The following is a 17504-nucleotide window of genomic DNA, read 5'->3' on the forward strand; positions in this document are numbered from 1 at the left end:
TTACTCCGGAGGTTTTGGGTGGCTAAAATTGTTGGAAATCCGAATAGCTTCAAATCCATGAATGTTTAAATAATAATAATTTACACTCTTAGACTTTATAATTCTTAATGAATTTGAAGCTATAGTGGAAGAAACAATGCTTCATATCACAAAAAATAAAGTTGTTAAACACGGAATGGCAATAGTTACTACTTAAAAATCTTAATAATAGAGTTATCATTGATATGGATTGTTATTCCTTTTTGTGAACCAAGATCCAATGTAAAGAATATAAAAAAGACTTCGATATCTACTACATGAATCAAACAATTTATCAGTTTAGTATGGACTAAAGGTTTGTATGCTAATTGATTTTTCTCCCTTTTTTGATTGTATTATGGCTCCATTTGTTTCGGCTTAAAATAATTTTTGGAAATTTTTTTTTTTTCTATTTTTCAGTGTGTAGTACGACAAAAAATAACAGTCAACGGAAAACATTTTTGGTTTGACCAAAAAACCCTCTTTAATTTTCGTAAAATGTTTTTTTTTTTTTTTTTAACCGTATATCATTTTCCAGTTCTAGCTTCTCATTCTCAAGTTGTTGGACAACCGCTCAAAACCCCATTGAACTACCACTAGGACACTGTCAGGCCTTCGTCGAGACCCCATCAGGTCTTGTCATGACCCCACTAGGCCTCCGCAAGGACTACGCCAAGTCCCAGGGGTCCCAGTGGACATCGGGCAATCCTAGCAAGTCCCAATGGGGTCCCGACGAAGGTTAAATTCTAGGTTAATTTTATATATATGTGTGTGTGTGTGTGTTAATAAAAAATAAGTTACTACGATAGAATGAAAATATATATTAAAACAATTGTAATTTTTCGTACACGCCAAATGCAAAAAAAATATTTTTAGCGAATAAAACATTTTCTTGAAAAATAATTTATCTGAAACCATTTTCAAATAGAAAACATTTTGCGTCGAAGCCTCATGTAAACAACTAGGACCTTCAATGAATTATGCAAGATCAATTTCGTCCACCCAAAAGAATTGGAGTTTAAGAATTGAATGATTACCTAATTTTATGTAATTCTTAGATATAATGACTCTCAAGTAAACTTGGGGGTTGGTAAATTCTTGGTTTGTCATAATTCTATCACAATGTTATTTTCATAAATGAAAAATGAAAATTTCCTTTGCACACACAAAATCAACCTATTTTGCACACATATATTTACTATGAATTTCATCTAAATATATTTAACACACAAAAAAGGCCTACTTTTAGTCACTCTTTTAATGTGATAAAAACTTTAAAAACAACAATCTCAATGAGGAAATTAAGAGCTCAACCTCTACCTATTTTAGCAACCATTATTATGATTGTTTTCAAGTTATTTAATTTTTTAATTAAAATATTGGAAGAAATTAAAAATGTTGCAAGTTGTTTAAGCTTTTCAAATTTGAAGGATGACAAAAAGGAAGTTGTTGACCAAGTTCTTCTTCCACCACATGTTGGGAACAAGTTTCAACAAATCAATCCGACAAAAGGCATAACTGGAATGCAGCCAATGTATATATATGTTAAGACTTGTATATATAGCGACCGAAAAGGATGGAGTATATTAAAGAGGGAGTGTGGCTAAAGACTTTGCAAAGTTAAGAAGCACAAAACACAAGCTGAAGCAGATCAAAAGAGATAGATGAAGGAATTGTAGTGGGGAATTTGAGAATGACATGATTGGAGAGTAGGGAATGAAGGAATGGCTTAGCATCGTCTTAGATTCCGTAGGAAACTTTGAGAGTTGATAGCAAGTAACCCACTATCTTCATGTATACTTCTTCATTGAGCTCACCATGTTAATATGCATTGTTGAAGTCAAGTTGGTGAAGAGCAAGAAGACATCTCACAGTTGTAACTTTGGCAAAAGGGGAGAAGGTATCATGGTAGTATAGACCCTCAAATTGAGTATATCCTATAGTAACTAATCTTGCTTTATACATTTCAATAGACTCATTTGTCTTAGGGGTGAAAAGGCGAGTGGTTATTAATCGTCCGCTAACTACATTAACCGCTAACCACTAACTATTAACTGTATTAACTGCTAATCACTTTTGAAGCCGGTTAGGAAAAATTGCTTACTACCTAAACGGTTAAGATTAGCAGTTTTACATAAAACTGCTAATCGTAATATGTATATAAAAAAATACATGAACATTGTTTTGTTTTTATTTATCTTTTTTTAATTTTTAATTTTAAAAAACGGTTAGCGGTTATTAGAGTTATTAACCTATAATTGCCGATTAACCGCATGGGCTGTTAGCGGAGGCGGTTAGCAGATTTTATTAACCGCTAGCTAAAACTATTAATCGTAACTACTGTTTCACCCCTAATTTGCCTTAAGTTTACAACTTACATGAAATACATTTATATCAATGTGAACTATATTTTGTGAAAATTATTGATGAATAACAAATGATGAAAATGACAAATTTGTAAATGCATGCAATGCATGTAAAAAATAGTAAATATTAAATTTCATCATATGACATGGTACATCGGTACATGTGGGATAACGACCATATGTTTATTATTATAAGGGTTATCCATATGATAAAAAAGATTTACTTTTAGCGTTTGGTCTTAAATCCAATAGTTGTTTGTAACAGGCGCACCATGTATGGGTGGGTCACTAGTACAGTTTTGATAGTAGCGTTGACAGATCAGACTTGATCAGGTTGCTAGTATATGATGGTATATAGGAATATCAAAGGCACCGGTATTGCATTACAGGTCCATCAAGATAGCGTCAATCATACCAAAAAGAGGTTAAAGGTTTGAATAAATCATATAGAGTTGAACTATGACATGATTATCTTCTTACAACATATATATATTGCATTCATGATAATCTTGTTAAATTTATAAACAGTAACTTTACATTCTTACATGTGATTTATAAACATCTTAGTTCACCATATGATAACATTTATGTTATGTGTATTTATACTCATTAAGTTGTGGGCTTTGCTAAATCAAAAATATTGCAAAACCCAAGTACATGCTATTGTAAGTAAAAAAATTTTGATAAGACTAAGGTCAAAGCAAAGGGAATGGTAGACACTCAAGTAAAATTTATATTTTGAATAATAATTAGAAGAAACTTCACTTAACACTTTTAAATTGCCACACTATTGTGGACATATTTTCAATCACATAAATAAACAATATAATGGGCCTCCAAGTATTAGGAATGTTGAAACTAATACTGACCCAGCTAAACAAGACTAATAATAACAAAATAAATAATCATAGGACGAGAGGGAAACGGATCCTCTTCATTTCAAATGAAATGAAGAGTATCCATTTAGTGCATTTAAGAGGGAAACGGATCCTCCTAATATTGCATTTAGGAGGGTAATATTAGTTCATTTCAAAATAAATAATATTGTCTTTTTCTTGTCATTGAATTGTCAACATACCTAGCCATAAAACTGGTCACACTAGACAATCCATGTGCATGCATAAATACCACTCTTGCTTTGTAAACTGTTTTCCTACATGATAGAAAGGGAAGAAGCTAAGATTCAAAACTAAATAGAAGAAGAGGCTAACAGATACAAGATGCCAAACAACCTTTCTGACAATAACTACATAGATCATAGATTTGAAATTAGACCTACCTACCATAATTTTATACGAATCTCTCTCTTCTTCTTTTTAAAGTAATATAAATTTCAGAAATGACACTAACAATTAATAAGCCCTATAAACCCTAATTTATCGAAATAGAGAATATATATAGAACTTTCAGAGCATATGGCGCTTCAGGAACCCAATATCAAAATGGATTTTCAGCCACAAAGAGCTATTCGGAGCATGGGATCATATCTATTGGGTATGATCCCATGTGACAGTTGTGTTAGTAATGGACAACTTGCATCAACATCCTTGAGAATATGTGTTTCTGCCTTTATGTCTATATCTGTAACAGATAGAGATACCATTGTTTTCACTTTTCACTCCTCAATAAATGAAACATAGCATCATTTTATAAAACAAACATTAGTATCATGTCTTAGTGAAGAGATAATGAATGGAAGTAGAAAGGACTACTTGAGTTCTTGTCTTGTCAATGTTTTTTTTTTTTTTTTTGAATGTTTGTTACATCTTCACCTTTTGATTGGAAGTATTTAGGAAAGAATGAATAATAAAATAAAATCCAATTACAATATGTCAATGACAATAACAATGCACGGAAAATACACTTTGTGTGCCACCTTTGGCAATAATTATACATTTTTTTTGTTATTCTTTGATAATAACTAGAAAAAATTACATTTTACTCCTATGAAGTTTCACCTATTTTTCAGTCTTACCTCTAATGTTAAAAAAATTAGCAATATACCCTAACCAAGGCTAAAATTCAATATTATTATTGAAAAAATTGGAAACCTGTGGCCCTTTTAAAAATGGACAAAAACTTAGGGTAACAACGCTTATTTTTTCAAATATTAATTCTAACGATATTCTCTTGAAGAATTCTAAGCTAACAAACAAATTTTATAAAAAAACTTTTACAAACTGATGTGACATAACATAATTGAATATAAGATAAATTTAAATTTTAAAAAACATAATCCTGTTATTCCATATCAGTTTTTGAGTAGAAAAATTAAAAAATTAAAATAATAATAATAATAATAATAATAATTCTAACGATATCATTACATCATTTTTTATTTTATTTTTTTATTGTGACTATATCATTACATGCCCAACAGAACAACTCGCTGATATTTTTTACAAAAAGTCTCTAATGAGAGACAATGTTTTTACTAACTTTTACGCCCAAAAAAAAAAAAAACAAAACAAAACCAAAAAACAAAGCTTTTACTAAGTTGGAGTGGTTAGGACTTATTATTACCCAATAAGGGCATTTATGTCTTTTTATTGTAAACCCTTATAAATACATATCCAGAATCATGAGACAGGTAAGAGTTTAATTTGTTCTGCTCTCTTCTCTTCTCTTCTCTTCTCTATTTCTCGTCTCTCTCCCAAACCCTACATGGACCTCTTCAAATCTAACAACTATTGTTGGAACCAAGGTTAAAGATTTTTTCGACCTAATTGCCAAGCAAACTGATCAACAGCCACCATAGCACGAGATGCCGAGCCGATCGAACCATCATACCTTCCAAACAGGGGTGAAAAAGTAAGGAAAAAAAGTTAATACTTCTGAAAAAGTTATATCCTTGAGTTTCATTTCCATCCTAATGCCTAGATATGCTGGAAGCATAAATGAACATGCTAACAGAAATCTGCACATACTTACAATGCAACCAAGAGGAATGCTGTTGTTTGCATCACAATAGCTCCTTCACCAGCAGGTTTTGACGTGTTCATGCACCTTGCACAAAACCAAGTCTCATGGATTGACGTGACCACGTCTGTCATCAAAATCCCAGCCAACAAACTTTAAAACAATAAACCAATCATTGCAATTAAGATGTAAACTGTAAAGAACTTTATGATACACAAAAGGTCAAATGTCTAGAAATATTAGATGTGGATTGACATGATGCATTTGCCAAGCAATTTCACCATATACCATAAAATGCTAGTACCCTAGCAATCAATAGTTGCTTATCGTTCCATAACATAGTGCATGTCTACTCTATAATGTTAACAAGTTTTAAATTAAAACTTCAACATATCAATAATTAGAATTTAAGAACTTTCCCAACCATGCAGGTGATGGAGTAATTCTATTCATCACCCTCTATCCCCCTCCCATCCCCTCAAAGCATATGTGGCACGTTCCCCCAAAATGCTATGTGGGACCATGCCACAGGCTTTGGAGGGATAACATTTGTGGGACCACGCCACAGGCTTTGGAGGGATAGCATTTGGATGGGAGGGGATAAGGGGGGTGATGTATAACATTACTCACAGGTGACATGTAAAACTTTTTAGGCATAAATTTACATGATCCATTCGCCAGGTAAGTCCACAAGGTTTACCATAAAATGCTAGTGCAGTACACTAGCAATTCGCAGCTGCCTAACTACTCCAGAACATAGTGCACTTTCTAACTATAACGCTAAAATTTAGTAATGAAAAATTTTGATAAACCATTACTTGTACGCAAAAAGTATTGAAAATAACTTCTTTTTCTTAAGCAAAATGATTCAAGGTTGCAACCAAAGGATAACTTACACTGATTTGCCCCAATAATGAAGGTCTCTGTTTGGAATTTGTTACGCTTGATGAAATCCACAAACTGGCTCAATTCAATGGGGTTGGTTTTTATCCCTTCTTGTTCTGCACTGCAAGCACCTAGTCAACATATTTCTGCGACTTATATAAAACATTCACAAGGCAATATGAAAAGAAAATTTGATATTTCCATCTAGTTATCATGTAGGTCAATACATAAAAAAATAAACGCCTTGTGTTAATCAAATGAAAACAAAGATTAAATGCAAAACACAGACAAGCACACTTCATAATAGATTTAGAAGTGCAAAATATAATTCCAAGTTCTGACAATCAATTTGATGAAATTCTTTGTCTACAAGTCATGTAAGCATAAATACATGCAAAACATCAAAAGGCTCATCCCAATAGTTAAATCTTTTTTTATATAAATACAGACGCAACTCACACACCCACACAGAATTGAATTAGTGACCTTGCTTGACCTCCAAAAATCCTTATGAGGGGCAATGACTTCAGGTCAAAGGACCATTGGCTGCAAGATTAAATGTTAAGAATTACTTGTGACTTGTGAGCTTAAGAGGATTATTCAATTGAGTTTAAAAATCCATTTTCTTTTCAATGGCTGTGATATGAATTGTATATATAGTTTAATTCCCTATGGCAACAGTGCTTCAATTAGTATAGATCCTTATCCAAAACTGTGACTGTCAAATGTTTATACCATGAGGTAATGGGCCTCCTCATAGTAGCTTCCCACTTAAAAAAAAATAATGCCCATAAATCCAGCCCCACGCTACAGCACCTGTCACACCACACAAAGCAATATTTCCTTCTCCATTTGCTAATCATTTTTTGATAAGTAATACTTTCATTAAAAGCACTGAGGGGCACAACCCTAGTATATAGAAAGTATGCAAGAGAGACCACCTATTAGGGAGAAAAAGAGGAACACAATTCAAAAACTATGCACACATCTATAACACTACAAAATTTCCATATGCTGATCTTTATAGCACCACACAACATCTATCATACTACAAAATCCAGCCCTTCAACTGTGCATGCATCTACCTCACTGATCTTCTGCCCCGTGTCAGCTTCTTTTTTTTTTCTTTTTTTTTCCTTCGTTTTCTGTTGGTTTTCATGGGCAAGAGACCTAAAAACAGATTATAATCCTCATCCTGAGAATCACTACCCTCAGGATTCTCTAGGGTTTCTTGACATTCTAGTCGTTGAGGCAATACTTCTACTTGTTTGCGTAAAGCTTCTATTTTCTCATTGTGCGGATCTTGTTGAACTTCAGTTCTAGGGCTTCCTTGCTCCCCGTCACCGTCCTCGTACCATCTTGATCGCAGAACTCATGATCAGCTCAACCATAAGGCTCTGATATCAACTAAAGCAGTCTGGTTAAGATTAGAAGGAGCAACATTCTAATCTTGATCGCAGGACTCACAATCAGCCCAAACCTAGGGCTCTGATACCAAATTATGTAGTCCAGATAAGATGAGAAGGAACAACTCTCTCTCTTGAAATTTGTTCCACCCATGTCCCAAATGTATCTGATTTTAAAAATATTTTTCCAATTCAGTGAAAAGTACCTAGCCATGTCCAATGCATATCATATACACCAATACAAAGGGCCTTTCGAAGTGTCCATCCTTCCTAGGCCTAATCACTAGGAAAAGTGAATTAGCAGTGCCCAATTGCAAAGTACGCATTTCAATTTGCACATCACCTTCCCTCTTGCTTATTTGCATGAGTGAATCTCATATCTTTCTATCCCTATATAAAGCTAGATCACACAGGAGAGAACTCTCAAACATCAGACTGAAATTCTTATAGCAGCCAATAAAAGCAAGCACAAAGAGATAAGTGTTTTAACATAACAATAACCAAGCTAAATGCACAAGGCTAGAGAATAAATTATTACACAACTTAAACATTCTAGATAAGCACCAATGTATTATTTGGTTAGTGGATTTAATGGGATGAAATGGATTTGATCCCACAAAACCAACTCATTTCTTCATCAAAACCTCTACTATATGGCTTACATTCTCACAAAATCCTCGGATAGACTACAATTGCTTTCTTCAAAAAGGGTTATTTAATAATAAACAGGCACAAAGTGTTGTCTATAAATGCATACAATTAAATTTTCAGATAATCAAATCTTATTCCAACTGGATAAGAAGTTTTTGTCTCTCTTACATGGTAGACAACAAGCGAGATGGTCCTGTTGGGTCATAGTTAATTAGCAAAGCAGCTTTCAATGGCACACCTGCAAAAATAATTTATCAAATCTTTAGCACTAACTTCCTTACATGGAACGAGCAAATGTATATTTGCATTTGTGTGTGCATGTGACTTTAAAATAGTTTGACAGTACTCACCCGAAGACCCAACACTGTTAGAAGCCCACTTATCCCAAACTTTATGTACAAAAGCCCAATCCATTACACCTAATCAGCAACTGCAAAGACATGAGACATTTCATTTCAACTCCTTGGTTAAAACCCTAATGCTATTTTTTCATGAAAGATATGTAATACACACACACACACACACACATAGCTCTATTTGGATGCAATATAAAACGAAGGGAAAGAAAATCAACAAAATATTGATTTCAATATTTGATGGTCTTTATCATATTTGTCACAGTAAAAATGAAAAATAAAAAATTTTCATAAGAACGAAAAAAAACCCCAACATTAAAAAGAGCTAACAACAACTATTACATCAATGATGCTTATGATTACATGTAAGCTTCCATAGATTAATTATTTGGCGATCCACTAGCGAACCCAGAGAAAATAACAAAAGCTAACATACAAAGAAAATGCACGAGGGACAAAAGGAGCGATCATACATGTTGGAAATGATGAATAAATTAAACAGCTAAAGAAATTATGAGATTGCTGAGACAGACGCATTCGAGGAAGAAGCAAACACTGAGACAGATAAACAGAGAAAACGATTCAATACTAACCAAACTGAAATCGCCAATCGATCCAAGAGAGAGAATGTAAAGGAGTTCGATCTTCTCTCTTTCTGTCTCTCTCTCTCTCTCCCTCTCTCTCTTTCGGTGTGGAAGACGAACAAAGCAAGGGGGTGTGGGTTTTGCTGGAAACGAAATAGGGAAAGTCTCTTAAAATAAAAATTAAAAAATTAAAAAAAATTAAAAAAGAAATAGAGGAGAAAGATTTCCTCCGAACTGAGTCTGTGAAAGCTTCTTCAACTTAATCTATAAAAATGACATGTGTTCTTTTTTTTTTTCTAATGACATGTGTCCCTTAAATATGAGAGATATACATGTCTTTTTAACAGCATGAACAAAGTTTAAATAAATTTTATTAAAAATTCATGTGCATCTCACATATTATTAAAAATATAGACATATGTCATTTTTATAAATTAGGTTGAAAGAACTTTCTCCATCCTAGTTTTGAAGTTTTTGTCCAAAAAAATAAGCTTAAAAAAATGGACAAAGTTTTTCTCGAAACTGGGTTGGAAGAATTTCCTTTAACCTAGTCTATAAAAGTGACACATGTTCATTTTTTTAAATAAAATGTGAGATATACATGAATTTTTAATAAAAATTATTCCAATTTTGTCCATATTATTAAAAACAAAATATGTGTATCTCACATATTCAATGGACACATGTCACTTTTATATATTAAGTTAAAGGAAATTTCTTCAACTCAATTTAAAGAAAAACTGTCCTAAAAAAATGTTTTTTTTTAGCTTTTTGGTTTTTGGCGTACGGTACGTAGGGAGTATATCTAACAATTAAAAATAAAATAAAAATTGAAGCTTATTAAATAGATATTTTTATAAATTTTGTTAGACTAAAAAAAAAAAACAATTAGAATATCAGAATATATTCTCCACCTTTCAATATGAAAGAGCTTATTAAAAGCTTCTTTTTTTTTTTTTTTCCTTTTTTTAAGCTAATTATTTTTAAATGTTACATCCGATTATTTAAATCATTTTCCAAACATACCATTCAAATATTATTTATTGGAGACAGTTTTAATTTTTCCAAGTTATTATTTTCCTTTTGGGATAGACATAACATAATTGCACTAGGATTGTCTCTTGTACGGTGCTCGTGAGGCCAACACATTGATGTGGATCAGAGTGTATTTCGATCCCATATATTATTTCATGTTTTTGTTGTTTAAGTGTCGTGGCCGTCCAGACATATATCCCGTTTGAACAGGCGCCGTCGGTTTGTTTTATTCTCTAACCGACTTTATGTTATTATTTTACTTGAGCTAGGGTTTTAGGAGTCATTTTATTAGGTTTTGGGTTTTGGGGTATTTATCTCATATTTTATTAGGTACAGAGAATTTGTATCTAAGTTTTACACTATAAGGGCTGTTTTGCACTTCTATTTCCAGATGAGATCCCACACTATTACCAAAACGATAAGCAATACAGAGAAGACTTGTGGTGTTTCAAGAGCAACAAAATCAAATTTTGAATTTGCCAACAAAAAAGGTACGTGATTTATTATTTTTGAAAACTGCAATTCATGTTTAACTAGAAAAATCGTTTCTTCCATTTCATGGGATGTGCACGAGTTACATATCGGTTTCTAACAATTGGTATCAGGGCTGGACTTCATAGTTTGCATGGATTACATGGTTTTTTTCATTAAGCATTAACATGAAAAATCGGCTTGCTCTTGTGTTGTTCTTGCTGAAATTTTTTCCAGCAATCGTGTGTGAGCACGTTGTTTGGCTTTGATTTTTGCTTAGAAACATGTTAAGATGTTGGTTTGATAATTGGAAGTTTGTTGGAAAACCGATTCATACATCATACCATGCGATCTTTGCATGGACAGCTTGTTATACTTTTTCCAGCAATTAAGTTTATTTCATCTTTAATCACTTTAGTTGATGTTAAATCATTGAAATCTTGGTTTTTTGATTGATTAACATGTTTTTGGGTTATGTTTAGTTTATTTGCAGCATGATAGATTCAGTTTATAACATGTTTATGATATGGTTTTGTTGATTCAAACGTGGTTGCATGAACAGAGTTTTGTTCTTGAATGTTTTATTAAATCACATACAATGTTTGATTGTATACGATGTTATTGTTGGAATTATTTTCCATTGATCTTTGTGGTTGTGCTTTTCAAATCAAAAAGGTGTTTTTGATTGTATGAATACTGCTCCTTTAATAATTAGGAAACTACCCTTTTTCCTCTTGGTGGGATTGGGAGTTTGATTCCTTTAAACTCCTAAACTTAAAACAATTAAGAATTCTAATGTGATTAGAATTGAAAACCTAATATGATTAGGATTTCTAAACTTAGTTGAATTAATTTTCCTATTTAGATTATGACTCTAATTTAATGATCGAACTTAGATTCCAATTAGGATTGGTAAACAACTTAGGGTTAGAAATCCTAAAATATGATTTGACTCCTAATCATTGTTAGATAAGGACTCCTAATGGCATTACTGATTAGGATTCCAAAGTCCAACTCTAAATCGAACTCCTAATTCAATTTGGATTCTCATCCGGATTAGGAATAAAAATGTCGTATATAGCATTAAATTAACATTCAGATAATATAAAGATCATCCTAAAACATCGTCTGAGAGTAAGATTAACAGCGAATGCCTTTATTAGATTGAGAGTAATAAGTTAATACATAAACAATGATGGAAGACTCCCAACACACAAATTTGGTGAAGTGGAGCCTTCGCTTATTTCAAAGACTTGATCAATCATCATTTTTTCTTTTTCTTTCTTTTTACTTATTTAAGCTCATTTTACATATAACTATCATTCATAAAAATCTATATCTTGACATAATAAATCTATATTTCTGGGTGTTCTTGTGTATTGAAAACACGGTTATGGCAAGTGGGGTTGCAAGGGTAAGGGCAATCTATCCTTTGGAAGGAACTCCGATCATAAAACCAGTCTCCAACTGCCTTTGCAATTGTCTGCGGAATTTTTTTTTTTCATATAAAAATGGAATTAGTTTCTGCAGATCGTCGACAAGGGAAGAACAGCCAAACAAATTAAGAAAATTATGAAAAATGTAAATGACAAAAAAGAAATGAAGAACAGATGGAGAAGAGAAAGGTGCTGCATCTTACTGTTTTACCCAGCAATGGAGAATCAGCCCATAACCATGTCTCCTGCGTTTCGGTTTGGCAGTGGGCATAGCAAGAGTCTATGAATAATCCTCTAGATGAAGAGTTGCCTAGTTTATTCACTGCACTTAAGAATTGCTGCCTGAAATCTGAAAACAAACATAAAGATAACAAGTAAATTTTTTGGAACCCAGTTCTTATCATCAATGCTGTACTTATGATGCAGAAAAGCTATTCTAGGTTGCTCCCTGAAAGCTTTTGTATAAATGGCAGACAGGGCCAGCCAGAAAGAATGATAATTGGACCCAATTCTCAGATGATGAAAAACTAAACTCCTTAAGGATTTAGAGAGTGTTTCACCAGACCCTATAAACTATAAAATGTGATTAAGATGAGATACTGTTATTAAAGGATTGTCTTGCCTCTTTGAAGAATTGTTTAAGGATATAAAAAAACTAAAAACTTCTGGTATTCAATGCACTCAAGAATTGCAGCCTGAAATCTGTAAATGAACATCAAGAGAATAAGTAAAAATTTCCGGAAGCGGGTTTGTTTTGTCAATGCTGTACCTTACCATGTAGAAATGCTATTCTGTGTCGGTCCCTATGCTTAAATCCAATTTGGCTATTTTTCTTGCTTATAATTTGACCAAATTCTCAGATGATGACTAGATTCCTTACACTAACTAAAAAAAAAGAAATGAATTCCTTAGATTGAGGGTTTAGAGATTGTTTCACAAGACCCTAAAAACTATAAAAAGTGAATAAGAAAATATACTACATATTCCTGAAGGATTCTATGCTTGCCTCCTTGAAGAATTGTTTAAGGATAGAAAAGAGGCAACTGGTATTCACCTTGCATGGTTTGGATTTGACCAGGCAAGCAGTTGTTTATATCAAGTTTGCAGCTATACCATTCGCCATCGGGATCAGCAACACCTGGTGCCAAAATGTTTTTTATCTGGAAGAAAATAATGAGTTCAGGTATTAGAAGAATGAAAGTGAATTACTCTAAATGAATACTAAAAAATGTAAAAACTTCATTTATAATATGTGTTACTATTTATCATCAGTATTTAAGGTGACAGATAATGCTAAAACACATTCAAATCAAGCAACTGAAGGTAGGCAACCCATCTTCATAGCTCAGTTGATCCTGTTTTGAAGATGTTAAAAAAGAAATATACTCTTCCAAGCCTTGGCTCACGTGGCATAGAAGTTGGCTTCCTTAAAGTTTAAATTATATCAGCAATGTTACTCGAGATGTTTACATCCTCTAAAATGAACACTCACACCAATATTATCCCCACTTTTAAATATTGGGGGATGAGAAATAGACTGGCTTTAATGTACATAATTCAATAATAAGTGAGACACTAAGTGTAGAAGATGTTCATACATCCTATAACGAGCTAATGTGGCAGGTTTTATAATTTTCAGTTTACTCCTTAATTTCATCACCAAGGCAATGGATCTATCATGTGTATCAATTTCATTTCAAAAAATTTCAAGCAAGAAACTGAAACCAGGGGAAGCAGGGCATATGCAACACATGAAATCAATTTTTTTTTTCTATAAATAGTTATCTTTATCACGATTAGAATGAGGTTACCTGCCATGAATCATAGGCTGCATTTACCAAAAAAATCGGTGTTCGGATTTGCGGTGCAACGTATTGGGGAAAGAAACACTGCAATATAGTTGAAAAGTATTGTTGACAATGAAGAAGAAATGGTGAGATGTGAAACTCTAATACCAGAATAGACGCACTTACCAACCCCGGACTTAGTTTTGAAGTGCAAGATTGAGGCAAATTCTTTGCTGAATTCTACAGAGGGAGAGAGAGAGATTTACATTAAGAATCAGGTCTTGCTTTTTGGATTGGACAAAAGCTTGAACAAAAAAAAAAAAAAAAAGGAGCTCTCCTTTTGTTGAAAGAGAGACATAAAGAAAGAATAGGTAACATTTTCTTGCTAGACATATAAAAAAGAGAAACACTTGAATAATTGAGCAACTGTTAAAAGAACCTTTTTTTTTTTTTTAATATAAGTAGCAATTTTAGAAAGAACTGAAAGGAAAATTTCCTATTCAAAGCTCAAATCAAAAAATTGCAACATAGAAGTTAGAGAGAGAGAGAGAGAGAGAGAGCATCAATACATGTGTTGCAACCACTTCACTATAGTATCCTTCAATGTGTTGTGCTCCAGAAACATCCTTCCTGTTATGCAATGTTTCAGAGTCAAATTACATGAATGTGTAACTTTTCAGAGAGTTTAGAATATAAAGTAGAGATAGAAGTTAGGGTATATGAGCTTACAAGTTAATAAAGTAACCAGCATCTGACAGGCATTTAACCTTAGCACCACTAGGTAGGAGAGCTTGGAAGCTATCACAATGCAAAATAGAAGTCAATCCACCAGACGAACAACCAGAGAGAATAGCCTGTAGGCAAAAGTCTTAACGAGTTAGAGGAACGAGTAGCAGAGGATTAAAGCCGACAAATGATTATAGGATATACATTTTCAGCACTTCTCATTCCTTTTGATAATAGATCCTCCATGACAGCATGCCAAACCCTTGCTCCTCTGAAGTGAAGATTAGTAGCCTGATCAAATTATAATCTAATTAAAAACCAACCAAAACAATAAACAAAGAATACAATCTGCCAAAATAACTTACTGGATTTACTGCTTCCGCATCGCCTGTAAACGATGCCCCATCACAGTACCCAACCTTGACTTTGTTCCAGTTGTAGAAGTCTGGATTTTAAAAGAGATTCTATTAATATCGTTAAAAGGTGAAGCTCAGGAGCATGGGGGTGATACAAGCTGGAAAAAGATAACTAAATTAATAACTATCAAGTCATACCAGGATTATACTTTTGATTTTTACTCAAAATGCCAGTGAAAGCAAGCTCCGTGTCCATTAGCTTAGATGAACCCAAGCGAGTTTTCTTGCGAGAAAGGCAAGTGGTGACATTGTTGCACCATCCACCTCCCTAAGTACCAGAGCTAAAGATCAGACGATGACAGAAGAAATATATAGATAATAGACAGATATTAGAGCATTAAAATTTTATCCATTTTTAATAATGCAAGAGTTTAACTAAACAAAACTATTAAAGCCTTTGAGAGCTAGATTTGAAAGAAATTTGTAAGATTCAAATCTCAAAATATTTTATCAAAATTCAATACTGAGCTTTCTCTACTCCTTTTATTCATAATAAGAACAGAAGAAATGGAATTAAATTTACAATTTGGCATTAGAAAAGTTGCTTCAGTATCAGCATTTTTCTTGTTTTCTTCTTTCTTTTGGCAATCTGTCCAAGCATTATGCCATTTGTTCTTTAGTTAGTAAAGAAATAGTTAAATAGGGTTTGACAAAAGGACAAACCTCCATATGAACCAACCAATTGTTAATTCCTGCACCAACTCCCTTATCCCAGTGGTAAGCTGGCGGACTTCCATCCAAACAAACTGCAGAATAGGTCAAATTTCAGAACACAATGAAACAAATATTTTTGAAAGAGTTTATTATTTTTGGGAAGAACTGAAATCTGAAAGGAAAATTTGAAAGGCTCTATTTTGAGTTTATGTACATCCCCAGTTTTTTTTTTTTCTTGAAGAAGTTTCTCACCAGCTCCTTTTGCTACTGCATTATGGACATAAATAATTCCTACTTTAAAGCCTTCTGTTTTGAGCAATAGCAGTGTACATAATAGAAGATTTAACGATTGCATTAATCTTGCACTGGCCATTCTGCAAGTATAAAATTTTAGTGATACAGAAGACAAAAAAATATTGAACAAAATTGAGATAAAACAGAGGAAAAACATATCAAAAGACAAAAGATATTGAAAAAAACTGATAAACAAGTAGCTAAGCTTCATGAGCCAACTAACAAAATCTAGCCTTTTGTATTTTATATTCAAACTTTACTTCTAGATGCTAGTCATATCACAGTGCACGGACAAAATATAGCAAAGTTGGGATAGATGAGTTTGGGATGAAGGACTGAAACTCTCCCAGATCAATGAGCAGAGAGGGTTTTCTTCACCTTTTCGGCTTTTCCCACACTTATATCAATAAAAAATTAAAAAGACAAAAAAAAAAAAAAAAAAAAGAAAAAAAAAGAAAAAGAAAAAGGAAAGCAGAAGATAGCATGCCATTGTTATCTCTAACGTAACACATGCAATTCAAACCAAGGATAGAAAACCAATTGCATGCTGCAGCCTAATATTTGCAATTAGCGATGTATCATATTTCATAATTATAATTCAGAAATCAATTACTTCAATCAGCTAAAGCCACTTGATAAGTTTCTCTGATAAAAAGAAAAAAGACCAAATGCATCTTGAACAGCAACTTCAATAATGCTTACAAACAACACTGTTGCTTCCTTCAATGGAAATATCCAAAACAAACATTCCCATTATCCCATACATCTGAAGATAAATTAATACAACATCCAGCATTTCCCCATTATACACATACATAACCACAAAATGCAGATTACCAACTTCATTTACCATCCAAAACAAAAAGAAAAAAAAAAATCCAAAATACCATATTGAAAGACCATACTTCTGATATCAACATAGAAACAGAAAAAAGAATCCAAATTTAAGAACCCAACGATCAAAAAAATAGTAATTTATTATGAGAACCGCACCCCCAGTACCTGAACTAGAAAACGGAAGGAAATCTTAACCAGCTTGTTTTGAAAGAATGTGAGAGGAACCCAGTTCAGAGCATTGCTCTGCTCTCTAGAGCTCCCAAAAGAATGCAAAAACCAATTCAAACAATGAAGGGAAAGATGGGTGGTGGCCTCTTCAAGGAGAAGGTGCTTTATATAAGCACTGACACGCACACGAAAGCGCTCAAACTATTTAGAGAGAGCCAAAGGACCGACACACATTCGCTTCGCCCAAATCGCCAAAAAAAGATTAGTTTATTTACGTGGCTATGTAGCGGGTTTGTGGTTAGACCCGACCCAAATAGCATGCAATCCGTAACGTAAGGGACATCAACAGGAATCTTATCGTTTTACTCGTTCTTACATAAATGAGTGACAAGTATTTTGAGTTTAGGTTACGGCAAACGGATCATCTCCATTTCATTAGCAACCGGTTGACTTGATTATTGTAGGTGAAAAATTTTCACCAAAAGTGAAATTACA

At 33.1% G+C, this 17504-nt stretch overlaps 1 protein-coding gene across 2 annotated transcripts; it reads right to left on the minus strand.

The window, feature by feature from the left end:
- Window positions 1-4820: 4820 nt before the first annotated feature.
- LOC132175494 (pectin acetylesterase 8) lies at window positions 4821-17092 on the minus strand. 2 transcript variants are annotated; one of them, XM_059587459.2, is made up of 18 exons: window positions 17007-17092; window positions 15963-16084; window positions 15720-15802; window positions 15195-15324; window positions 15006-15085; window positions 14845-14931; window positions 14644-14768; window positions 14484-14544; window positions 14101-14154; window positions 13939-14016; window positions 13182-13287; window positions 12331-12476; window positions 12135-12174; window positions 8596-8664; window positions 8414-8483; window positions 6200-6309; window positions 5316-5430; window positions 4821-5174 (listed from the first exon to the last, which is right to left on the minus strand). In XM_059587459.2, exons 2-18 carry the CDS (start codon window positions 16081-16083, stop codon window positions 5090-5092), a joined length of 1560 nt encoding a protein of 519 aa, XP_059443442.2. In that variant the 5' UTR covers window position 16084; window positions 17007-17092; the 3' UTR covers window positions 4821-5089. The 2 variants fall into 2 exon arrangements, with proteins under 2 accessions (XP_059443442.2, XP_088371162.1); XM_088515036.1 differs by lacking the exons at window positions 12135-12174; window positions 12331-12476; window positions 13182-13287; ... (8 more) ...; window positions 15963-16084; window positions 17007-17092 and adding an exon at window positions 9195-9331 and having other exon boundaries at window positions 4849-5174; window positions 8596-8675.
- Window positions 17093-17504: the final 412 nt, after the last annotated feature.

Source organism: Corylus avellana, chromosome 3, assembly GCF_965113065.1.
Source record: "Corylus avellana chromosome 3, dhCorAvel1.hap1.2, whole genome shotgun sequence".
NCBI classification, from domain to species: Eukaryota; Viridiplantae; Streptophyta; class Magnoliopsida; order Fagales; family Betulaceae; genus Corylus; species Corylus avellana.